At 43.9% G+C, this 26,778-nt stretch overlaps 1 protein-coding gene across 3 annotated transcripts in view; it reads right to left on the bottom strand.

Annotated features, from left to right (window-relative positions):
* ARAP2 (ArfGAP with RhoGAP domain, ankyrin repeat and PH domain 2) overlaps positions 1–26,778 on the bottom strand; it is a 1,345,662-nt gene that overhangs the window by 193,527 nt on the left and 1,125,357 nt on the right. For all 3 annotated transcript variants that reach the window (XM_085642300.1, XM_085642298.1, XM_085642299.1), the window contains exon 29: positions 393–475. In XM_085642300.1, coding sequence (XP_085498426.1) covers positions 393–475 — 83 coding nt within the window. The remainder of the gene's footprint in view (positions 1–392; positions 476–26,778) is intronic.

Genomic DNA, 26,778 nt, shown 5'->3' with positions numbered 1-26,778 from the left:
CTGTATTCCCAAAAAGGCCATCATTCTGCTAGACCAGTTGGTCCTAATGGACTATAGGGCACCTTCCAACACCCCCGTAAACCCTAAAAAGACCCTCGTTGCACACTAAATGACCCTCAGCCAACCCACAGAGCTCACATTCAGACACAAATAGCAGTACTTCAGAAAAAAGAATTCAGATGCCATACACCAATTCCTGAGTCTTGGACACTCCCCCTTAGCAGGTACACACCCCAGACATTCAGTCCTCAATCTAACAAAACTGCTGTCTTTGATGACTAAGGAGACATGCTGCCCTCCTCTCTCCCTCGCAAACCTCCCTACTATAGCTACTCCACCACCCACAGAGATATATTTCTAACTTTAACAAAATAATGAATGTGCAGTTGTACCTTACAGTTGACTTTGTTTTTTTCTTGACACCAAGATATAATGTTGTTGCACTAACAGGCAGGAATTTCTCTGGCTTGCTATTCTGAAAAAAGAAGTTATAGAACATTACCAAATATATTCACCATGATCTTCTCACAAGACTGCATAATATTGTATATAATTCAGCAAATGTTCACAGCAATAAACCAAGATAATACCTTTGTCACAACAGAAATCTACTTTATTAATGCGAATAGGGAGAAGTTGAAATCACGCAGACAATTTGAGTTATCCGACTTGACCCCATTGGTAAATGGTTTCCTAATTACTTCATTGGAACTGTGAATGCCAAGACCCAGCCCCACATAGCAGATTTTTTTGCCAGGTTTATGTTGCATTATGCCTAACAACCAATAAAGAGATTACTGAATGTGTTCGAACAAAACAGTTTAAAACTTTAGCAAGAGTACTCCTTACTTTGTAGACACTAGATTACCTGATTCCCCGTAAGAACATAGAAATGGTGAAGTTAATCCAAAGTAATTAAATGCGTACAATGACTTCAATGGTCAATATAATGAATCCCCGATTGCAGCCAGATCCTCGAGTGCTGCTCATCAATATTAGAAGAAAATGTAGAATTATCTTGATGTCGCGTAACAGATAGAAACTGTCTCATACTAGAGTAATCAAATATTAAATATAAATACATGATTGTGTCAGATATATTGTTGGGGCAAATAATACAGAAATTAAGCTAAGTGTATGCGCAATAGAATTCATAGCCAGCACCATCCAGATCCCAGGAATCGCTCAACAGACCCTTCTGAAATAAGCACAATTAAACCACCTGCCACAAAAGTCAGACAAATTTGTCTACAGGCCGATCAGGGTAGGTTGAATTTCCAAAGGAGGCATGTTCTAATCAGAGCAACTGGAATTTAGTGGCAGTGGAGGATCAAATTATGTGTCAAAGTCGGTTAAGTGACGCAGCAAGGTAAAACAAATTGTAAGATACAGGGAGAGACATTATGCAGCACATAATGGACATGATGCAACTAAAGGAACATTATACGATACACTTTCTGGCTGATACACATAATATTCACAAAATACTCAGGTCTGTTAAGGAAGAAATCTGTATACAGTCTACAAATTTTATTCAAAATGTTATTCACCATCAATTGTCGTGCATGAAAGAACACCAGTTTATGAAGACAGTGCTTTATGAATCTCAGAGTACAACAGTGTATAAACGACTTTCAATATAAAAGAAAACAAGCCTAAATGTACGCACTTTTCATTTTTTTTAATGTACCTCATTTATTCAGCACAATCAGACTTAGGTTCTAAAACTTTACTTTAGTTCCCAGTTACCCCCTGGTCAAACTGTAGGACCTTAAGAATGACACCAGCTAATTACAGAACAGTGCTGCAAAACCATACATACAGAAAATGTCACATATGTACATTTCACCATGATGTCCTTTGGAATTCAGGACGTGATAAAGAAACTGGTACATGTTTGACATTTTTCTAAAGTCCATGCTGAAATAACCATGGAATGAGAAGAGCATTTGATGTAAATATGTATCAGTGTGAATAGTGGATCGAAAACATTTCACTGCAAAATAGGAATCATTCTTTGCACACGGATTTTAATCACATTTAAGTATCACATGTGTTTACTACCTGCTGCAGAGAAAAGTCCTTCCCATGTACATCAAACAGGAATGTTCACACTGGGCAACATAGTACATTCTGATTACAAGCCGCTGCCCATGCAGGTAAGAGCGGTGGGGCGGTGAGGCCCGGTAGGGGGAGATTTCGACAGACAATGATGAGGGAAAATTTAATAAAAAATGTATTTTCTCTTGAGTGTCAAAATCCCCCCCCCCCACCCCCCCCCCAAAAGGGCCCCACCACCTAACCGCTCTTACCTGCATGGGCCGCGGCTGCTGATTACAGCAAACCACAACCCATAAAGGTGACCAGTTAACTTTTGCAAAATGTTTGGTGTGGAGCTGCACACTTGCACAGTAATGTTTCTAACCTCTTGTTTACTTCAAAAGAGAATCATAGTACTTGTTTGCTATAACCTGCAAACTATGCAGCAGATGGTGGAATAAGTGGCAAGTGTCGCAAAATCCTATCTAACAATCAATCAACAGGTAGCTTCTAAAGCGTGACTACTCACCCAAAAAGGTTTCAAGGCGCTGGGGAGAATGGGGGGGGGGGGCTGCTGGTCAATCAAAGGTGCTGTGGTTCAGTCAAAGAGCCAGGTCTTGAGGTCCTTCCTGAACTAAGGTACCGATGGTAATTGCCTGAGGTAGGTTAATCCAGGTCTTTGCTGTGAGGTAGGAGAAGGCTCTTCCTCCGGCTGTGGTCTTGCGATTACTTGAGACAGTGGCCAGGGCCAGTTTGCGGAGGGGAGGGCTCTGTTGGGTGCATGGAATGCAAAGCGTTGGTTGAGGTAAGCAGGTATTGCATCTTGTAGGGCTTGCTAGCAGCCGTGGTCCATGCAGATAACAGCGGTGGGGCAGTGGGACTGCTTAAGGGGGAATTCATGGGACGATGCCGAAGGAAAATTAAATTAAATAATTCCTTCTGTATCGTCCCTCGAAATACCCCCCTAAGTGGCCCCACCGCTGTTACCTGCACGGACTGCTGCTGCTTTCATGGCGTGTGTGAGGAGTTTGAAGGTGATACTTCTGTTGAGTGGGAGCCAGTGGAGGTCTTTCAGGTGGCTGGTGATGTGACTGCAGCGAAGGCATCCTGGATGTTCTGCAGTTTCTTGATGAGTTTCTGGGTGATGCCAGAGTAGAGTGTGTTGCTGTAGTCGATTCTGCTGCTAACAGGTGTGTGGGCAACTTTCTTTTTGTACTCAGTGGGGATCCACTTAAAGATCTTTCGGAGTAGGCATAGCGTGTGGAAGCCAGATGATTAGACGCATTGATCTGGTGGTTCTTGGTGGATGAGAGTCCAGGATGATGCTGAGGTTTTGTGCATGGCCTGTGGTTATCTACATGGAATATGCTTGCGGCCGTGCAGGACTCCTGGTTAAAATGAATTGCAGTGTCCTGCATAATGACTGGGATATAAAGTTAGTAGTTGCTCTAGGAAAGCTGCAGAAGAATTTGTTAAATGATAAAAAGTCCAAACTCTTCAGGTAAGATCATCTCTTTATTACCGGACTCCTCTCTCCACCATCAGCCCGGCAACTGTCATGCCTGAACATTATAAGGTAGCCTCCAGGGGAACAGAGGAAGATACCATGGTGAATTAACAGGGGTAAACAAGGGAGGAGCATACTATATATATTGAGTAAGGAAGGGGAATAATATCTCACATAGATGAGTGAAAATACACATTGTAACATATCTTTCCCCTAATGCTAAACAAGGAAAAGATAAAACACAATGGTTATTTGGACATAACATAGTCTTTTTGCCAATCAGGAGCCTTGCGGGTTCTTTGAATCATACGTAAGTTGTGGGGATCCCGATTGTGAGATTCTATGGTGAGTCTGTGGTCAAATGATTTGCTGTGTGTGGGTTGTGATTTAGTCAGTCTGTCCATGCTCCACATTTGGTCATTATTCAATATGGCTGTGTTGCTCCTGATCGCTGTTATTTGCATGGGTTTGGAAAATTTTGCATCAGGATTACCACATCTGGGATTCTTAACACATACCCAGTCTCCCACTCTCCATTGTGGAATTTTGGTTCCATGTTTGTTGTCGTACTGAGATTTATATTTAGTTTGGTGTGTGCTCATCTTTTTTTTAAAGTTTTGAATGTCATTCATAATGTAAGTTCCCCTCCCAACCAGTTCGGAAAGAATTTAGTACAGGGTTTCCTTCCATTTAGGGCGGAGAAAGGGGAGATGCCAGTAACTTGGTTAGGAGTGGTGTGGTAAGCCCACAACATTTCTTGTATTGCCTGTTCTATGGGAATTCTGTTGACACTTGCTAACTGTATACAACCTTTGACCATGCGATTCATTCTTTCTTCCTGGCCATTGGCCCTGGGACAGTAAAGAGGTGTTTTCAAGTGAGATATATTCAATTTACTAAGGAACTCTGTCATAGTGTAAGAAGTAAATTAGACTCCATTGTCCGTGATTATGGAAGATGGTATGCCTTCAATGACAAAGGTATCTTTGAGAAACTGAATGACAGAGATAGTAGTTATTTGGTTGACCATTTTCACTACAGTCCAATGTGAATGGTAATCTATTAAGACTAGGGCAAAACGTTTTATTACTCCTCTGAAATTGAGAGGACCAATTATGTCCAGGGCAATCTTTTTCCATGGTTTGTCTGGTACAGATACAGGCGAGATGGGAGTTTTCCTGGTTATCTTAGACTTGTCACTACTGGCACACGTTAAACAATTCTTTACTTTTCCTTCTACCATCGAGTCCATATTGGGGAACCAGTAGCGTTTACGCAGTCTGACTTTAGTTAAACTTCTGCCTAAGTGGCCCTCATGAACAAGATCAATTATTTTACATCTCAGAGCTTTAGGTGGAATTATTTAGTTGTTCCTAAATAAAATACCTTGATCCATGTTAAGTTCATGACGTAACACCCAGAATTTTTTTATATCTGCGCCTATGGAATCAGAAGTATTGGGCCAACCCTGTACTGTGTAAGAAATGAGTTGTGTCAAGGTATTGTCTTTGTTCATGCACTCTAACCATTCCTGAGAAGTGATGGTAGTGAGATTGAGTTGAAGAACGGGGCACTCAGATAGGACTTCTTTTTAGGGTTGAACATAAAAATCAGAGGTTTGTGGTCTGTACATATACAAAATTGAATGCTCCAAAGAAAGAATTTAAAATGTTTTACACTCAAGAAACAGGCTAAAGCTTCTCTTTCTACAACGGAGTAGTGCATTTCTGCTTTGTGAGAGTTCGTCAGGCAAATGCAACAATCATTTCTTTACCATCAATAACTTGTGAGAGGGTGGCCCCTAAGCCTTTGCAGCTTGCATCTGTAGTAAGAATAGTTTTACGGTTGTGTTCAAAATTACATAATTACGGAGCTGAAAGTATGCCCTCTTATACTTTTAAAAATGACATTTGCTGTTCTGCTGACCATTGGAAATAAGTGTGGTTCTGTCATGTTTCGCCGCCGAAGAGTGCCACCCGCTGGCCATGCCACGTAACTGCACAAAAAAACAGTTAGACTGGCCAGGACTACGTCTCCCACAACTCCCTGGGAGAGGACCCAGTAGTCTATTGGGAACAAGGGCTATAAAGGCCCCGCCTTCCCGTCCTCAGGTGCTTGTCAATCCTGATCAGCACGGACTTCTAGTCGGACGCTTTTCCAGCCTTCCCCTGTTTGCCGTGCTATGCGCGCTGCGCTGTCCTTACCTTGTTCTCGCTGAGGTTCCGTGGGACAGTGTGAGAGAAGCGCTGTACAACCGTCAGAATTCCAAACTACCTCGATGTCAGACGAGCGGTGCCCTGCCCCCTGGATCTCTGAGCTGGGATACGGAGCAACACCAGAACGACACCCGGTAAGGACCCCGCCTGGAGCGAGCCATAACCTTATGGGCATTCCTTTTGTTTCCTCATAAACTTCCTCCTGCTGTGGGACAGGGACTCCCGCCAGGGCTCCCACCTGAGGCACGCCGATATTACGGTGCGGCCACCAAGACGCACACAACTTCCTGGCTGGGCATGTTTTTTACTTTACGTTTTCATGGCTGCAGAGTAATAGGGACTTCCTGGAGCTGCCATGGAAGGACCCTTGCTGGACCCTCCCTATCCTCTTCGCGGAACGCTTGGAACCGCCTGTAAGGCTCGGAGAGCGTACCCGCGTCCTGAGCACCAGCGCACTTGGAGACGGTTGAAAGGCTCGGAGAGCGACGCTATCTAACCTCAAGGGAAGTGACTAGTTCTCCCTTGAACTTCGTCGAGGTGATTCACCGCAAGGGTAACCATGACGCCAAGTGCCTGCAAGGGGGGATATTGTCTGCTTCTCTGGAACTGTACGGTGGCAGGACCTCGCCTGTAGTTACGTGAGTGGTACTGATGTCTAGACACCACGCCTCCTCTTTCCGTGTGTTGGCTTAGCGAGTGAACTACAATGCGATGTGCTCTTCTCTTCCAGGGCTCTCGAGGGACACGCAACTAGAGTGAGGCTTCAACTCTAGATTCACTCTTCTGAGGGTCCCGCAGCTACCTCTTCCTGAGTCCTTCTGTTCCCTTTCCCCTGTGGTGGCGTTGCCCGCAGAGCGCTATTCGGTGGCTCTCGAGTGTTTCCATCAAGGAGGAGAGGGTGACCAAGCAACCAGCATTGCTCCCGCTGTATCCGGCTTATGAGGTTAGTGTCTAACCTATCGGAACCTGACAGGTTCTTTGTGAGTTCTCTGAGATTTGCAGTTAGATCAGCAACATGATTAACATATTTCGCCATATACTCTGCCAATCCTAAAAATGACTTTAGTTCGTCTTTGTTAGTAGGTGCTGGAGCGTCTCTCACTGCTTCAAGTAAACAATGTTTAGGTTTAAATCCTTCCCTAGAAATGCAGTGCCCTAAGTATTCTACAGATTCCACACTCAATTGGCATTTTTCTTTTTTTAGCGTGAGACCTGCATTTTTGAATTTGGAAAGAACTTGTCTTAGAATTGCATTATGTTCATCAATGCTCGCACCATAGATTAATACATCATCTTGAAAACATAATGTCTTGGGAACATTTTCCAAGACATGTTGCATAATTTTCTGAAACACTGCCGCCGCAGAGGCCAATCCGAAAGGCATGCGACGGAACATGAATGTACCCATAGGCGTAGTGAAAGCACTGAGACTTCTAGAATCCTGATGTTGCTCCACTTGATGGTACGCCATGGAGAGATCCAGAACACTGAAATGAGTGGCCTCTCCCATAGTGCTTAACATCTCATGGATGCGGGGTAACGAGGGGTGTCTTTCCACCAAGATGTGGTTGTTTAACCCCTCCCACGCGCATGACGGAACCACGCCATCATGAGCCACGGGCGGCGTGTGCTCATGATGGCGTGGTTCCGTCATGCTGCGGCCACTCCGCCCACGCGGCACTAATTCCCTGCCTGTGTGGGCAAAATAATGAGTGGGCGGAGTCTTGATGGAACCACGCCGTCATGAGCACAGCTCGCCCGTGACTCATGATGGCGTGGTTCCGTCACAAGCATGGCGGCGCCGCGCTCACCCCGAACCCCCCCAGCGCCGCGGTGGAATTCACGCCGCGGCAAAGGGGTTAAGTCATGTAAGTCAATACACATTCTGATATCTTGGCTATGATTTTTCTTTGCGATGACAATGGGGGCCACCCATTCCGAGCATTCAATGGGTTGTATGATGTTTAATTTTTCTAATCTAGATAACTGTTTTCTTAAAGGTTCCCACATAAGATGGGGCATAGGTCTGGTTTTATGAATTACTGGTTTAGCATTCTGTTTTAACTGAATTTTGTGTTGAAAGTCTTTTAAAAGTCCTAAATCTTCTGAAAATACTTCTGAAAATTCACTAGCAATGTGCTCATTGTTGCTTGAAGGACTTACAGCTAAAACCTGTTCCGGATTATTAGGGTCTAGTTTAATTCCTAGTTCCCTTTGATGTTGCCATCCCAATAAGTTAGATCCATTTTCTACAACACATACTTTTCCCACTGTGGAACGGTCTTTAAAAGAAATGAGAGACTTGATAATGCCTTTCATAGGTATGGGGTTTCTATTGTAACCACTAGGTGAGATGTCTGCTTTAGAAAGTTTGTCTTGTTCTTTACCCAAAATAGACTTAAAGTCCAAAACGTTCACTAGAGTGAAGGGAGAACAAGAGTCTGCAAACATTTTGACATTTTTGCCATCGATGGATACATTGCATTCGGGATATCTTCGGTGGTCATTATTGCCAATTTCATTAACCTGTAGTATAATTTTCTTGACTTGGATTTTGTCATCAGAGATCTCATTTACCCCAGTTGTCTTTGGAAAACACCCACAAACTCTTGCTAGGTGCCCCTTTTTGTTACATTTCCTGCACCAAGCTGATTTAGCTTGACAAATTGGGTTATTGGCCAAATGATTGTTGCTCCCACAGCGAAAGCATTTAAATTTAAAATTCTCTGAATCTCCTGTTTGGTTGCGCCAATTATCAATTTTGGTTTTAGGTGGGTTGTTCTTTATCTTGCAAATTTCTGACTCTGTTTCTAGGTTGGTAATCTCTGCTACTTTATCATTGGAATCTGAAGAATGTATTTCTTTTATGCAAATTGCTGTGTGCTCTATATATATTTGGCTATTGTAATGGCCTCTTGAAGATCAGGTTGTTTTTCTAACAAATTTCTCTGAATTTCTTTATTATTTGTACAACGTACCAACTGGTCTCTGATTAATGAGTCATTAAGATCATGGAATTCGCATAGTTTGCTGAGACCTCTAAGAGCTACGATGCCTTGAGAGCTTGCTTGCCTTGAGAGCGACTGAAAAACTTGTGTCTTTCTAATACTGTGTTTACTTTGTCCCCAAAATGAATATGTAGTTTTATCAAGGTAGTATTGTAAGTATTCTCATCATCTTCCTCATCTGTGTCCACTTCAGGTTCTGGTAATGATTCAAAAATTTTCCTCCCATTAGGACCCAAATTGTGTAATAGTATGTGCTGTTTCCTAAAGGCACTACATTTTTCTCCACCAATTGCAGTGAGGTATGATTAAAAAATGTTCTCCCATTCCTCCCATGGAATGCTTGGCTCTTCAAACTCATTCAAAAATGGCGCAGGTTGGGACATGCTTGCAGCCGCCATCATAGTAAGAGTGGAAAAGGAGAATAACACAGCAAACAAAGTGAAAATGAAGGTGGGAGAGACAAATGCCCTTATGGTGTGCGTATCACCGTGGAGGAAATATTGGTTGAAAAAAAATGACACGCTAGAAATTTCCTTATGTACCCAGGAAGTGTGCATGTCACTGATACATTTGCACGCAGTTGAGTCAAAACATGACCAGTGAAGTCTTACAGAGAATGACACAAAATGATGCTAGATGGAAGTGTGATGCAATAATGCTTCAGGTGTGTGCATCACCGAGTGAAATGCGCTGAATGGATGACACAATTAATCACAGAGATGCTCCAAGGTGTGTGTGTCACGGTAGTTTGACACGCTGTGAGCAAGGAAATTAATACTCCAAGGTGTCCGTGTCATCGTGGTTTGGCACGCTGAACAGGAAAATAGGTGTTCCAAGGTGTGTGTGTCACGTAGTTTGACACACTGTATACTATGGAGTGCGTGTCTCCGTGAAAGTATTCATGAAAATATTACTAACAAAAAGGCAGCATAGAGATGGAAACCCTCGCTTATGAATGTATAAGCAGTAGAATAGGAGCGTGAGGGAAGAATACCTCAGCGCTCCATGGATTCGTGACGGAAGAAATCCTCACAAGAAATGTGGTACTGCCCTTTAAGCGTTTCAGTGTTTAAGCATTGAGAGGCAACGTCAGTTTCTGCCCCCACTGCGGTGACTGGATTAAAGAAGTATCCGCCTAGAAAGGCGGAACTGCCGCTATGTAAATCCATGCCTAGAAAGGACAGAGTGCGGAAGAGGCGTCGAGACAAGCGACAGGATGGTGTGCCGAGGAGAATCCCCGCCTTGGAAAGTTGAAGTGTAAACGGTTGTGCGCGTGGAAAACACCTCAGCGCTTCTCAGAGTCTGCCTTAGAATGTGGAAACGCCAGGGGTAGAACGAGAGGAAAATGCTTCAGCGCCTTTTTAGAGCCCCCAATCAAATCAAATACAAATGTGCTCGAGGGGAACTACATAGCGCCTCATACTTCTGTACTTCCTCTTAGCCCTTAATTCAAACAATCCTCGCAAAGAAATACAGGACTGCCCCTTGCGGCTGGAAATGAGATGTGGGGGTATCATAGAAAAACAAAAGAGAAAGTCCTTCACAGTATCGGCAGAGGCGGCAGTAAACAAACGCAGAGAGAGAAAGCAAAGCGGCAGTCTGACACCAGCAGTTGCTGCTCTCACACTCCCTCACTGAAAGTCATTCTTGAAAAACGCTGATAGCCCCCATATGCCACACAGAAGCACCTCACCAAAATATCTTCTAAGACAGGCTAGCTTGCAGCTGAGATGAAGCAGGTCACTCGAACTCTTCACAGAGTGCCAAAAAGGAAAGACAGTACCTTGATGAAGAATTGGTGCTGGAGTAGCATATGAAAAAGGGAGGAGCTGGGTACATCTGTCCCCTTCCACAGATCGTCGCCAGTGATAAAAAGTCCAAACTCTTCAGGTAAGATCATCTCTTTATCACCGGACTCCTCTCTCCACCATCAGCCCAGCAACTGTCATGCCTGAACATTCTAAGGTAGCCTCCAGGGGAACAGAGGAAGATACCATGGTGAATTAATAGGGATAAACAAGGGAGGAGCATACTATATATATTGAGTAAGGAAGGGAATATTATCTCACATAGATGAGTGAAAATACACATTGTAACATTAACTCAATTGGGCAATAAGCATAGGGTCCGATTAAGAGTGGCCATATTTTGCCAAAATCTGGACTTATTTGAAACTTTCAGGGGAAAAAGTACAACCATACGGTATTTTGGTAGCTGGATAAGTGGTACTTGTAGTGTGCACCACGGACGTAAATTATTACATGGTTTAAATTGACACTGGGTTCTTTCCAGAGAGAATCAAAATTAACAGCCCTTGCTTGCAAAGAGTCGTAATGGAGTTTGTCTCTGATATACTTAATTAATTAAGCTCCCCAACTAGGCTCGTTTTCACTGATATTTAATTAGTAACCTGAACGTAGCCCAAACTTTTACGCAAAGTCTTCTTTGAATGGCTTAGTAATGCCGAGCAGTAGGTATGAGGATATCACTGGCACAAGCAAGTACTTTCATTGAGGCAGTAACCAGCACTTTGAGTGTTGAGCCCCATTGACAATGAAACCTAATATTTTAATCTCTAGGGGCCATAAAAATGAATTTTTCTTCGAAGGATTCAGTTCTAATGTTTCTCCATGTTCAGTTCTTTCATACCCCTCTGTATTTCTTTCCCAGTTCACCAAATGTTTTGATCTACCACTACCTTCCTCCCATTGTATGCCTGAAAACCTACCTCCCCCTCGCCGCGCTAGCTGATGTGACAGCACTTCTGCCACTAGCTCACCTCAGCTGTACCTAAAGTAAACAAAAAAGAAACAAACACCAGCTAAGGCAGATCAATAGTTCTGGAAAGTTAAACATCACTTCTTCGGTCCACCAGCCAAAGTTTGGCAGTGGTTACCAGAGTTAAACACACCAAGACGGGAGGCAGGGCCTTCAGTACGGCGGCAGCCCGCCTTTGGAATCAAATCCCCCAAGATCTACGCCAAGCCAAATCATTGCTGAATTTTAGGAAAAATCTTAAAACATGGCTCTTTGGCAGAGATTAGAGTGTAACATTCTTGGCACAACGGCAAACGTTCCTACTGTCTCAGGTTTTTTCTATAGTCTCTTAGCGCCAGGATACCCGTAGGGTGACAGAAAGCGCTATAGAAGAATTTTATACAATACAATACAATACGAAGGGGAGCCAAGGAGGCCAGTGCAGCCTCAAGACACCAATCATTTATATCTATGAAAGAGCTGATAACAGACCAAGACATTGATTATAAATGGGAAAGAGCGGTGTCTCCAAATTAAATAACGGGCTACTCAATTACACATGGAAAAGTGTGTCTGCTTCCACATTTTCCATGTGCAGAAAGACCGGAACCAATTCTATTGGGCTGAAAGTGCAGCCTGGCTTGGTCGCCAGTCCTTACTTCACTCCACCCGCTACTGCACAAAGGAGCATGTAATACTCCCCCCTAAGTACACCCTTATGGCACATGCAATAATATAATTCCAGTCTTCCAAAGTTGCACTTGATCTTTGATGTTATAAGTCACTTTATTCAGAATACAGCTTCAATGCAATATAGCCGGCACTTTTTAGTCGTAATCATGACTTCTTCAGGGCTACAATACCAAAAACAATAATCATACATTTACTATATATGAACAATTCTCATTGGCATATATAATACATATTATCACCCAGTGACTTCCAAAGTGACATCCCGATTGGACATGCACGCAGAGAGCGTTTTGAGTAACCAGCCCATACGAGGGCAAGCAATTCCTCAGCCGTCCATTCCATGTTTTACATGCACCAAAATTCAAGAACTCTGTTAAATCTAGGTGAAACTGAGCAATCTGGACCCTCTACACACTCATAAAATAAAAGCAAATCATGAAATTCCAAAATTCCGATCATTCTAAGCGCACACCTCCTGATCTACGTATGCAACATCAAGAGGTCATTTATAATTTAGATAAATAACACTCAGAGTCCATGAGTTTAGGAAATCGACAAATCCTTCCTTCACATAGCCAAAGCGCAATCTGTGAATAAAACTGGCTTAAACGTGATGGTGCGCCAAAAGGAAGAAAAAAAAGAAAAAACATTGTAGCGCCTCGTGATCATAGGGGATAACTCGACATGCAATACCCTCTACCCTCCAACCAGGCAATATCCTACTTGCCCACTGCCTCTCTCACTAACCATCTCTTAAAACAAGAAAGGAGTGAGACGACTGCTCTCCTTTGACCACGAATACTAGCAGGCAGCTTTGTGTTAATGTTCTGAGCTTCTGGCATTCTAGGGGTTAGGGATGCCAAGGGGAGAAGGGGCTCATTAAGATTTTCAATCATAGCTCCTATTAGATGATAGCCGGAAATGCAGCAACACAGAGAGATTTCTAATTTATTTTAAAACTAAGAAAAAAACTTCTCCATTTGATACAAAAACAACATTTTGGGTTTACAACTATCACATAAATGAATAGACAGGTGGATCGAGGCCAAATAAACTCGGGGCCAAATGTTAGTGCCTTCATGAAGCACTAAGCCTAAGGATACCAAATTCTCCTTTGTTTAATCAAAAAGTTACTGTAACGCCCTGAACGTCTCAGGATCGTTTAACAGACACGATAATGAGAACGCAACCACTTGTGAAGGTTTAGTTATTTTAATGAAGGCAAAAATAATACAAGGAATAAACAAAGGTTATAGTCACTGGAATCCTCCAGGCTAAGTACGTTACCAGCCCACAGCACGGATGGTCCTAACCGTCCTCTGCATATACGCCGATCCCGGCGTATGCCAACAGAGGGCAGAAATGAAATGGCCGACAATGCCAATCGGTAGGCTGTGAGGGGCACGAAGAGTGTTGGGGAGAATCGAGGAGTCAGGGAAACACCCAGCCGGGGTCTCTACCTGAAGGGAGCAGCCGCTCAACCTCTTCCTCAGACTGCACCGGGACGCGGAGTCACCTCCTGGTGATGCGTCACCGATACCCCAATCACAAGCAAAGAAGACTGAACCGAGAGCAGCCGCTCGATCGATCCTGTGGACTTCCGAGTCTGTAACGCGGCAAACACCTCCTGGTGTGCGTTACAGCTGGCAGTCCCTGTATCTCTGGTCGGGCTGGGAGTTACGACTCCAACCAGCAAAAGCGCCACTGCGCTTTGACTCAGCCGAGTCAAAAAGCGAAGCTCAATGGTTATCCGGTAGAGCTTCCGGGTCCTTCACAGGTGACGATGGGGCAAGACACGGCCCAGGGAGTAACGACTCGACCTACCTCCGTTCTTGCCTTACTGGAGCACCACTCCTGAACACTGCTCTTCACTAAGCAGGTACGTCGGTGTAAACACAATATCCGACAGCGTTGTACCTCCTGGTTCCTCCCTTTATAGGGCGTTGTTTTCCTTGAGTTATGTAACAGCTCTCCTGTTTACATAAGGGCGTGTTTTCCTTGTGTTATGTAACAGCTCTCCTGTTTACATAAGGGCGTGTTTTCCTTGAGTTATGTAACAGCTCTCCTGTTTACATAAGGGCGTGTTTTCCTTGAGTTATGTAACAGCTCTCCTGTTTTACATAAGGGCGTGTTTTCCTTGAGTTATGTAACAGCTCTCCTGTTTACATAACCTCTCAACCGCTAAGCATCCTGGGAGATGTAGTCCGTTTTCGCTGGTTACCGTTTTCCTCCCCTCGCATGACAGGAATTCTTGACAGTTACTTACCTTCGGTAATGCTTTGTTCTGGTGGATATTATACCCAAGTACAGATTCCCAAGCAGTTAAATTCCATCCGTCACCATACTGGATTTCGAAAAGAAATTCTGCAACATCTCTTGATCGACATAGGTTACATGTTTGTAACTCACAGCTGCTTCAGCCCATTTTGGAAGTGATGATGGGGAGCCATACAGAGGTGACATCCCTGTGTGCTGACGTCAGCTTAGATGAAGATAAATTCTGCACCATCAGATGCAGAAAAACCGACACAAACAATCAGTGTATGTGTTGAATCTAAAATTAATCTATATGTGAAATTAGAAGTCCACCCCACAGAACAGGGAGAAGGTTTGGCCAGTGAGGAATCTCCACTTGGTGAGAGTATCCACCAGACAGAACAAAACTAAAGGTAATTATGAAGGACCATTCTAATTGTAGATACCTCACCTTTTGAAAAAAATCCTCAAAAAGTACCCTAAAAAAAAGAGGTGGATTCAGGCATGGACTTTACAGCAGGACGTCCTGCAGTACGGCAGTAAGGCAAAATGGCCTCCCTTGCAAACATGCAAATAAATGCAATAATACCTGGTAAAAGTGTGGACAGAAGTCATCAGGAAGCTCTTTCTTGGCCAAGGCATAGCACATTTTAATACAGAGGATGAACCCTCTTGATAAGATACGTTTCTAAACTGTCGTTCCCTTCTTTGCAATGGCAAAACCGATAAAGAGATGGTCATTCACTTCTCGATCCTTACTTATTCAGATATGTACATGAACTAAGGAATTTTGTCAGATTCAAGCGATGAAGCCTTTCCTCGTCTTTATGAGATAGAGAAAGAAAAGCAAAGGATCAGATGTACGATCCACATGGCTTTGCAGCACCACTTTTGAAATAAAGGATGCCAGATTCTAGAGCACCAACTTAACTATGGAAAAGCTAGCATGCAGCAGCTGTATTGACAGTACCTACAGTTCACTATTAGGGGAGAGGAGTTGGCCTAACGGTTAGGGCGCTCGACGTCGGACCTGGGGAAACTGGGTTCGAGTCTCGGTAATGACGCCAAACATCCTGTGATTCTGGGCAAATCACTAAATCTCCCCGTACCTAACAAAAATGAATGTGTGTCCTCATGTAACGTAACTGGTGCTATGTAAAGCACTCTGATACCTGGATTCGGGTCAAGTTTGCGCTATATAAAACTCTGCAAATACTAGTGAGCTATGCTGAAATAATCACTGTACAGCGGCAGCTCTCCCGTTAAGATAGAGGAGTGTCGCCCATTGCTGCTGCCAGCAGATGAAAACTAACCCTGGGCGAAGTGCGCGTAGCAGGGCTACGTGGATGTCCACGTGCGCATGTGCAGTTTTCTCAAGGATTACTGATATGGCGAGGAAGAGGAGGAGGGCAGCCCGGGACGTTGCAGTACAGAATTAAGTGGTTTTAAATTTATTTTTAATTAATGTGACTTACTTGTTCAATTCAATTCAAATTACTTTATTTGGTTACTTTAAAAGTATACTATAAAAGCACATATTGTAAATTTATACAATCTAAAAAGAAAAATAGCAGGGAGCAGTTTCTATTACAATCATATCAAAACACAATTGATTTCCGCAATTTCAAAACATTTTTTAAAAAGGCAGTGATAGCAGCAATTATATATTCATTGTCCAAAAACTGTAATGCTAATAGTGCAGAACGGCATTGCCTCAGACCTAGTTTTTTAAGCACTGGTACAATCCATGTTTTCCTAGGGTTACGATAGAATTTGCAAAAAAACACAACGTATAGAGAGGATTGTACGGAAAGGTCATCGCATGGACATTTACATAATGTTCTGGACCAGTCATTCAATTTTGGAAAACTTAACCTGAATATGACATTTAACCTAAATCTAGTTAACAGGAATCTTTCATAATCGCTAGTGACCAATAATATATATGGCTGCATATGCTCAAAAGCCAGAGTTAAGTAGTGGGATTGCACTGTTATTTTATCCATTTCCCTCAATATTCTCCTTTCGCTTAAAAATGTCATGCAACTAGACTTTAGGTCTTTTCTAGACACCTTACATAAGGTGTAGGGATCATGATAATATTCCTAATGACTTATTTGACCCAGAAATAGTTTAACATATTCTAGCCATCTTACACTTTTTACTCCTTCGAGACCCATTACGTCTTTTAATATATGACAGTTAAGAGTCCGCTCGTCTGTAGTCCAAACCCTATGCCATAGGAGGACAGGCTGGATCTTAATCGTGTCCTCCAGGTAGGGTAGGCCAAGTTCAGCATGACAAATGGAGTTGGACGTGCTTTCTGGTACAGACAATAGGAATTTAAGAAACGTATTTTCCATTGTTTGTAGGGTAGTAACATTGGAAAAACCCCAAATTCCTGCCCCATAGGTAGCAATCGCAATACATTTTGCCTTATATATGTGCAGTAATTCCCCCGGAGAGTGGTTTCCCAACTTTCTACTGAAGTTTACCAGTGCCGCCAATGACTTACTAAACAAAAGTCTTCTAGATTTAACTGCATTGATCCAGCTTCCTGTTTCATCAAATAAAAACACTAGATAAGAATTTTTTTTGGTGCGTTCTATGGCCTTATTGTGTATATAAATATTATTGCTTGACTTACTTGTTAATAGTGGGGGTGGGGGTGGAGGCGGGGGCTGGCCAACTCCGCTGCGGAGTGTGTGGAGATTTGCCTTCTCCGCGAAACGCCGAGAAGGCAAATCTCTGCACACTCCGAGGGCAGAGTGGAGGTCTCCACCCGGGGTTCATGAAAACATGAAAAATAAAATGATTTTAAAATAGTTTTATTATCATTTTATTTTTCATCATAGAGTCGGAGCTTAATCTTGGGAATGGGGCCATCCTGATGAACGCAGCAAGCATGGAGGAGGAGTGGTGGGCACTGCAAGCGTGCATGTCGGTTTGGCATGCTGTCATAGGAAGGCAAAACTGACTTGCACATTTAGATTTCTCCAGACTCCAACCCGACATGTGTTACACAGCTGGGTGGAGGACAGTAGGCACAGGCTCCCAGTCCCTGTGGGAGCACAAATCTAGCCCGCTCAGACTAATCCTGAGGCTTCTCTCATGCTAAGTGATAGTATTACCAGCATTAGAGCAGCCTCTGGATTGGCACAGGGGAGTCTAGGAGCCAGTGCACCAGCAGACTAATATTACAGCACCGAGGCAGCAGGTAAGTTTTATATATATTTATATATATTTTGTTTTTATTGTTCCCCCCACTGCCTCACCACTTTTCGCTGACAGCAGTCGCCACCGTCAATATGAGGAACTCAATCTTAATGGTCAGCACCATCAAGGAACAGTTATGCACATGTTCAAATGGCATGCACATAAAGAACATAAGTAGCAAATTAAGGTCATAAAATGGCATAAGAAAAAGCGCAGAAAGAGACATATGCAAATGCCCTTTCAAGAAATGCATTGACACCAGTGTCAAACAAGGAAGGCTAAGCAGGTGCAAGCAAAAAGGCCATAAAGACAGATGCGTATCTCTTAATGGTGTTAGAATAAGACAGAACACACAGGAGCACAACAGAAAGCGTAGATGCCTGTAGTGGATCGACCTGACAGTCCTCACAACAGTCCGCAAACGTTGTCTCGCAGCTACAGTAGGACAACTTGATGTATGGGTGTCACACTCCAAAATCACATCTATCATCTCCGTAGGCAGGCCAAAACTCCTTGGTAAATTCTGGTCAATCACCCCCACAAATGGAGGCACAGGTTATGAGGTTTGGATGAAGAACATCCTGCTGCTGCCACAGCAGGTCCTCAGGATAAGGCAGGCAGAGCACAGGACAGGTTTAATGCACCACAAATCAGAGTACCAAGCCCTCTGAGCACAGTATGAGGCTTTCAAGAGCAGCCACGCCAGTCCCTCCTTACCTTCTTTAGAACTCAGGGACGCATTGGCAGGGAAGGAAATGCATAAAGGAGACTAGAGTCCTATAAAAGGTGGAACATATCTCCCAATGAGATTTGAAGGAGAAACTTCAGGGTGCAACACTGCACGCTCTTGTACGTGGTGAAAAGATACTCTAGGCATGCTCCACTAGCCAAACAGACCCTGAACCACTTCCTAATGCAGACTACACTTGTGGTTTGCCAGGTGGAATCTGCCATGATGCTGAGGAAGTCTACGAGGTGACATTCCATTAGGTAAATAACTTAAATGCCCAGCCATCTCTAGGGACTCAGGATGCACAACTTCTCTCTTTCCTGCTTGTTGCAGTACCACATGGCAGTCATATTGACCATCAAATCTCAACATGTTTACCCTTGATGGAGAGCTAAATGCAGCGAGAGCCTGCAAGATACCACATAGCTCAAGGAGTTTGATGTGGTGTCTCTGCTCCACTGTAAATCAGGGGCCTCTGATCTTCATATCATCAAGATGACTACCCTACTCCACAGATGATGCATCCACTACTATACCACCAACACCTCTGGATGGGGAATGAAAAACAAACCGCTGCATGTCAAGTGGCATCGTTCATCCACCACTGAATATCCTGTTTTGTCTTTCAAAATGTGGGTGCTACTTATGAGGAATCTCGCTACTTATCATCTGCATATGACCACAAGACGTGGAATCCGATCAGCTTGGCGGTAGTCCCGGCATGTGATGATGAAAAGGAGGACCATTTCCCTTGCTAGTAGCCATGACTTATGCTACCACCTTGTCCCCAAGATTCAGCAATGGGCTGTATGAACCTTAGCAAAGGTTGGGGGGTTGTTTCTGGTGATAGGTGAATCCTTGAGAGTAGACTGTGAATTTCTAGTACTGCTGGAGAAACTGGTAGTCCAGTAACAACAAGCCTAGAGAGTGAGTTGCATGGCTATGTTTAAAATGCTACAAAATGGAGTATTCTTTTTTGTTAAGAGCTTAGATCCATCAACTGTTCCCCATCAGGAATGTCTGCTTGGACTCAGAGAACAGCCAAACAAGTCTGTTGTGTCCAACTGGCCAATTGAATATACTTAGTTGCGACCTGTCAATTGTGAACCGTCAGAATGAAAGATTTCCGAAACTTCTTACGTACAGCACTGCAGTGTAAAAAAAAGTGAAGGGTGTAACTCTTGAACTAATCCGAGTCACTGGTAATTACTCAGGCCACATCCCAGTCCATCATTATTTTGCACACCATACCAGCTCAGTTTGGACTGAGCCATATGCACATCAGTCTTGACATTATTCCAACCCAAGACTGGTTTTGCCAGCCATTCACAAATGGCTGGGTCATAAGTAACAAGGGTTTCAAAACACAAAGTAGGGCAGAGCGTGGGCACCTGCACGCTGCAAGGAGTCACGTTGAGGGCTCCAATAGGCCGTTTGGTAGTGCTCCAGTATATGGACGTTTGTGGTGATGGTGTACTCACGTGTGGGTTTGGGGGGGTGCTGAGAGCATCCTTCATTAGCCACAACCAGACATAATGCATGGTGTCTTTCCGCAGTTTCTGATTCTAGAGGAATATGAATGGATATATACCATTTCTCTTGCAGGTGATCAAGCATTTTTACAATAGCTCTCTCCTGCTTCTCTCCTGTTGCTCACTAGTAGGCAACCACCCAGTAGCCATATGGTAATTATTCCCTCGAAATACCGGGTTGGGGAAATAGGTGATTTCTAATTATATATCCCTTCCATGTTGTCTGTTCTCCCATTTTATTTCTTTTAATGTACAGGTCAAGTGCACTTGAGGGTGAAATGTGGCCCTCATACCTTGAAGAACTTGCCAGGAAGTAAAAGTAGCAATGAAACATGTTGGCCATTCTGCTTAAATTGATCTAACCATGGTATGGTGTTTTAATTAAGAGTGTGGGCATAAATAAAACCTGCAATATGTCATATACGCAACTCATTTTAAATACTTTTTTCTTGTGAGGAAGAAGTTTCTCCTCTCTTTATGGGGACCCGTAGGGAGATTTTTGAGATGTGTTCCACACAAGTCAGGAGTTTATAGGATACACATATGCACAACATTCTTCTGAACGTGTTCGTCTGTTGGCTCCTCCATTTATATAGGAAGGTTGCCAAAGATAAAATAGTGAGTACATTGGCAAGAACCTACCAATTGCTCCTTTGTGGTTGCTCATGTGATGCACTTCTTATATTGTTCCACACACACACATACATTTTTGTCATAACCACTTACAGTTTTTCACATTGTATACCCCGGGGCACAGGACCTGATCTTTTCTTTTAAATAAAGGCACATACTAGGGCTGTTCCTAGATAAATACTACAACTGTTCCCACCCTAAATATAATATTAGGTGCGTAACAAGGGCTTTTTGTATTTGAGTGACGTAGTCATGAATGCCAAATCGAAGTAGCATTAAAGTGCAAACACAGGCACTGCAGTGGCAGGACTGGGACAGGTTTGAAAGGCTACTTTTGTGGGTGGCACAATCCGTGAAGCAGCCCACTAGTAGCATTTGAAGTACAGGCTCTGGGTATATTGTATCCCACTTTACAAGGGACCTACCTGTACAGCAAATATGCCAATCAGGTATACACCAATATCATAATGTTTACGGGAGAACCATATGCACCTTAGCACTGGTTAGCAGTGGCTTAAAGTCCTAAGGCCAACAAAAAGAATCAGCACAAATGAGAGACAAAAAGTTGGGGGAAAGACCACCCTAAGGATGGCAGGTCTAACAGTGAGAAATTGGGTTGTTGATTGAGGGGGTGAAACTCTACTCAAGCAACAGACACAATCCCTGTTGGGGTAAACCATAAAAAGTCTTTAAACTATGCTGTGCTTAACCCTCTGGTAGCCTTGAACAAAATCAACCAGGCTTAACTTTGAGGCAATGTGTACAGATTATTTTCAGTACTTGTTAGAAATGGGGGTCTCTAGTGTGCAATGGTTTGCACCTTTGTCCAAGTAGGGACCCTTTCTTCCTAGTCAGGGTAAGGTAGATACACTTCTAAAATAACCCCTACTCACCCCCTTGGTAGCTTGCCACAAGCACACAGGCTTATCTCAGAGGTAGTGTGTAAAACAATTGTGCAGACTTATTGTAACACAGTGAAAACACTACAAATGGACACCACACCAGTTTAGAAAAATAAGTAATCTTTATCTAAACCAAACAAGACCAAAATGACAAAAATCCACAATCCAGTAATCAAAATGTACTTCTTAGAAGGTAAAAACAGTTCTGTCCATAGCAAACTATAGATGCAACACTTTCAACACAAAGTACCTTGGATGCATCACAATTATAAACAAAAACAGCCGCTGGGAAGGGGATGCGTTGGTTCCTTACGGCCAGAGAATGTGATGTGTGGGTTACTTACTTCAGGCAAGGTGAAGCGTTGATTCCCTTCTGCCATGCAGGGGAGGTGATGCGTAGTTCCTTACTGAAGGGGAGGTGATGCGTTGGTTTCTTACTGTGGCCCCGGCGTTCTTGTAGATTTGGCACCCCATGCAATGCGTGGGGATCGGGAATGCACTGATTCTCGATGCGGCAGCAACGGCGCTGCGTTGATCTCTCCAGCCACAGTCCCACGATGCGCTAGTTATTGCAGCTGCACAGCAGGGCCTCAGTGCGGTGATCTCAGACTTCGTAGATCGGTACACGCGATTCAGTGTGCATCAATTTCTCCAGCAATGGGCAGGCGCTGCGTCGATTTCTTCAGTGGCACCAAGGTGATGCGTCAGAAACAGGTGCGGCTGCATCACGCTTCTCGCAGTTGCGTTTCTTTTCCAGCTCCCATAGCAGGAACAACTTCCAGAGGCCCAACTCAGCAACCGGCACCACTTGGCAGGTCAGAACTCCCAGCAAGGAAGTTCAGGGGAGCTGGTGGTGAAGTCTTTGTGTCCCTGAGACTTCGGAACAGAAGGCAAGCTCTACCACAAGTCCTTGGAGATCTTCAAGCAGGATACACAGCACACAGCAAAGTATTTGTCCTCTCCTTGGCAGAAACAGCCACTGTAGGCCAACCCCAAACAGGACAGAGCAAAGGGGAAGTACTTCTCCTTCAGCATTTCAAGCACTTCTCCTTGGCAGAGGTTCCTCTTAAGTCCAGAAGTATTCTAAAGTTCTAGAGTCTGAGCCCCACTATTTATAAAGCATTTTCCTTTGTTTTCTGGTGGCAGAGAGGCTCTGTGCTCAGACAAAAACAGTTCTGTTCTCTCTGGTCCAGCTTTCCGGCAGGAGGTGGAGACAACATTGTGTAAGGTCGACCAGGCCCATTTAGGTGCAAGGATATCTTCTCCCCCTACTCTAAATGCAGCCCAGGCCTATTCTGCCCAGCTCTGACTCACCTCAACCCCACTGTGGTTGTCTACAGTGAATGCACATCCCCATTCCTGTCACTCCAAAGCCATACAGTCAATACACATCCCAGCAGAGGCACACAGGATGACTAAGGAAGAAAATACCCACTTTCTAAAAGTGGTATCTTCAAACACACAATATAAAAGATGTATTTTTATATTCTGAGCTCGGGCATACTTAACTCTTTTTCTCTATCTTGTCCCAGTTTGAATTTATACTTATAAGATGTTACAAGCAATCTTCCAATTTATCCTTTGGGACAGATAGCCTTTTAATAGTGAAAAATGATATTCACTGTAGTTCACTATCAGGACATTTTATAGACATCAGTACATGTCCTACCTTTCACATACACTGCACTCTGCCCACAGGGGTACCCTGGGTCTACCTTAGGGGTGACTCACATGTAAGAAAAGGGAACATTAGGGCCTGGCAAGTGGGTGCACTTACCAGGTCGACATGGCAGTAGAGACTGCACGCAGACACTCCAGTGGCAGGTCTGAGAACCCTTTGCAAGGCTGCTTGTGTGGGTGGCACAATCCGTGCTGCAGGCCCACTAGCAGCATTTGACTTACAGGCCATGGGCACACACCGGGAACTGTACTAGGGATTAAGTAGTAAGTCAAACAAGCCAATCATGGAAACACCAATCCATATTCACAATTTACAGAGGGAGCATTTGCACCTTTGAACTGATCAGCAGTGCAAAGTGCCCAAAGCATCTAGACCAGCAAAACCTAAACTCAGCACACAGCAAAAATACAGAAGGCAGAGGCGAAAATGCAGGACTTAATACAGCACTTAAACAGGAACAGAGTGAAAAAAAATCAGAAAAATCCCACACCAATATAGAAAAATAGAGTACATTTTAGTAAATGATTTGACACCAAAGTGCCAAAATCTGATCAGCAGAAATAAGAGTTATAAATTGTAAAACAGCACCTGAAAAGATCAAATCACCAACTGCAGGGATGTTGTGGTGTGAGAGTGGAGAAAAGTCAAAAGTTGTGGCAGACCGCAAGGAGGCTCAGTTTGGATACATAAAGTGGAATGGACCCGGTCATCGAATACCTTCGCACTTAGAAGATATTTTGAAGAAAAATGTTCTGAGAAGTTAAGAGTTCAGCGGGGCGTGGCAGCTGGCCATGTCCAAGAAGGAGGCACCATCATCAGGGAGCTGGTGGACAGACTTGCAGAGAAGATCACTACATTTGGATATAGTCTCTTTTTTGGATGTTATAAATCTCCAGTGGCACAAGGATGCAGGATCTAGCCAATGAGGGTTCCAAAATGGTCAGATATCCCTTCTGCGAGGAGTCCCTGAATAGGATTTTCAGCTGCGGAAAAGAAAGTAGCGGGAACTATGACAGAGTAGGCAGGCAGGATGAAGGAGGGGTGGGTCTCAATTGCAGTCCACCTCTGTTCCTGGGGAATAACCTTCAGGAGATGAAGGATACTCCTCATTAAGTTGGGATAGTACTGCACCATGCCATGTTCCGAGGCATTTGTCTGAACGATAAACTCCTGGGAGAAGTCAGAGGCCTTGAGCACAGGAGCTGTGCATATGGCTTACTTCAGGGAGTCAAATGCAGTTTGGCATTCCTCTGTCCAAATCACATTTGTACAGTACCCAGTGAGGCCCATAAATACTGTGATCTCAGTCTGGATTTTGGGGTGCAGCCAGGCCTTGATGGTCACTATCTTGTCCTCAAGGGTTTGCACCTTCCCCCTGCCCACCAGATGAGCCAAGTACACCACAGACCCCTGCTCGATCTGGCACTTACTTGCCTTGATAGTCAGGAATGCCTGTTGCAGAGCCTGAAGCACTTTTGGGAGGCAAAAAAGGTGGTCCTTCTAGCTGCTACTGAAGATAGCTATGCCATCCAGATAAAAAGCAGAGAAGGCCTCCATACAAACAAGGACCAAGTTCACTAGTCTCTGGAAGGTGGAAGAGGCCTAAACCGACAGTGGCCTTCTGGCATGGAGAAGGCTGACTTCTCCTGTGCTTCACTGTACAGGAGATTGTTCTCCTAGTTAATGTGTTGACTACCAGAGGCATTGCCTGCTTCTTCAGCTTCAGCCTGTTGCCTCATGCCCACAAGAGTTTGGGCCCTCCCTTTGTGCCCTACAGAAATCCTCCTTGGTGGGTCCTCCTTCCACAAGTCATCTAGCAAGCTATGGCAGGTCACCAAGGGATGCAATGTCCTCCTCAGTGGACTCAGGGGTGTTCACTGCTGCTGCCCCATCTATTTCACTGGAGGTACATTCAGGAGCTGGATTACCATGCCCTCTGCCTTTCACCTTCTTAGCAGCTGCCTGAGAAATTATTCTAGGCTCCAGCCCTTCTTGACTTCCTTCCCGGGTAGCCCTGGATCTTGTCATGGCAAATATCCACATAGGTAACTCTAACATCTACACACGAGCCTTGAACTGGGTAGCGTGCTCCAGATCATTACCTAACAAACAGTCCACAGGCTTAGCAGGGCTCCCTGCAACTTTCAGAAGACCTGAAACCCCTTCTAACTCAAATGGAACCAGGGCCACAGGATAGTGACCCTCTCTATTGTCAGCTGTCACAACCTGGTGGAATGCATTAGGAATTTGCTGCTCTGGGGAAACCAGTTGTCTCCATAGTCATACTAGCTCCTGTATCCATGAAAGCCTCCAAACCTTGTCAACTGATTGTGACCCATTGCCTATACATTGCAGTATTTGAGGGCACGAAGATCTTAGGAACCATCTCACTGTCACCCAGGGACACTAGGGTAACCCCTGTAAATGCATTTGCATTAAAAAAACAATTATACATACCAGTGTGACTCAATACAAGGAAGAGAATTCCCTTGGTACTCCCCTTCCTAACCCTATTTTGCGAGTTTGGAAAACAAGTATCAAGAATGTGCTCCTTCAAAAACTAGTTATACAACCCTTTACAATCATTAACTTTGCTGCCCCCCACCCAACCCTTCAGTACCTTACCAGCATAATCCAGAAACTTCAGCCATGTTTGTGCAGAGAGTTAAGGACTAGCCCTGAACCTTTGTTGGTACCTCTATGGTATCAACACAAACTTACAAACTAAAAGGGTCTTCATGGCAGTGTAGTTGGTCTGGTTCCCCACCTCTAGTGTGTCCCCCCATTGTGGGGATACACCCCCAAAGACTACCCACCATCCCCTCCCCAGATCTCCTCTGGGACCCTGTGCACTTTCAAAGCCACTTCATAGGATGCCAATCATTAGTTTATGCCATTCCCCACTCCATAACTTGGCACCATATCTTTTGGGATATGAAATCTAGACTCATGTGAAGACACTGCAGGTGCCACCAATATTGTTGTTGCTGGACCCCACTTGGAGGACTCGAATGTACAGCTCTCTGAGTCTAAGCTCATGGGGCATTTTCCTTTCTGAACAAAATCTGCGGAAGAGGAATGGAGTGATCCAGACCTCCACGACGCACTGCTGAATGAACTCTAAGAGTTTCCAAAGAAAGGTGATTTACTGTTCATAGAGATTAATTCAACATTCAGTATTATAACAGGTTATTTTTCCTATTACATAAACCAATATCTAAGTAACATTCAGTACTAAGAATGTAGGTAACAAGGGGAGAACATTTTTTACAAGACAATTTTTCCTTGATATTCTCGCTTAAATGCACAACATATGAAAAAAACAAAATAAGTTTAAATTTTCTTGAACGAGCAGAGTCCCAATGCATTTCGGGTTATTATAATCCTTCTTCAGGGGATATGCGTAATGTGAATTCAAGGAATTTCCAAACTGTCCACCGTTACGGTCACTACAACAAAACAGAAGGATACATTGTATTCAAACGGATATCAACATTTTTACACTAGGATTTGCACTCAGTGAGAAATTAGTGTTGTGGGTGCCGTGAAGATGAATACGAAAGTTGACATGCCTGTTGGCTAAAATTAGAGATGTGGAGCCATACGT

Source organism: Triturus cristatus, chromosome 2_2, assembly GCF_964204655.1.
Source record: "Triturus cristatus chromosome 2_2, aTriCri1.1, whole genome shotgun sequence".
NCBI classification, from domain to species: domain Eukaryota; kingdom Metazoa; phylum Chordata; class Amphibia; order Caudata; family Salamandridae; genus Triturus; species Triturus cristatus.
This window is presented reverse-complemented; position numbering and strand designations above follow the sequence as displayed.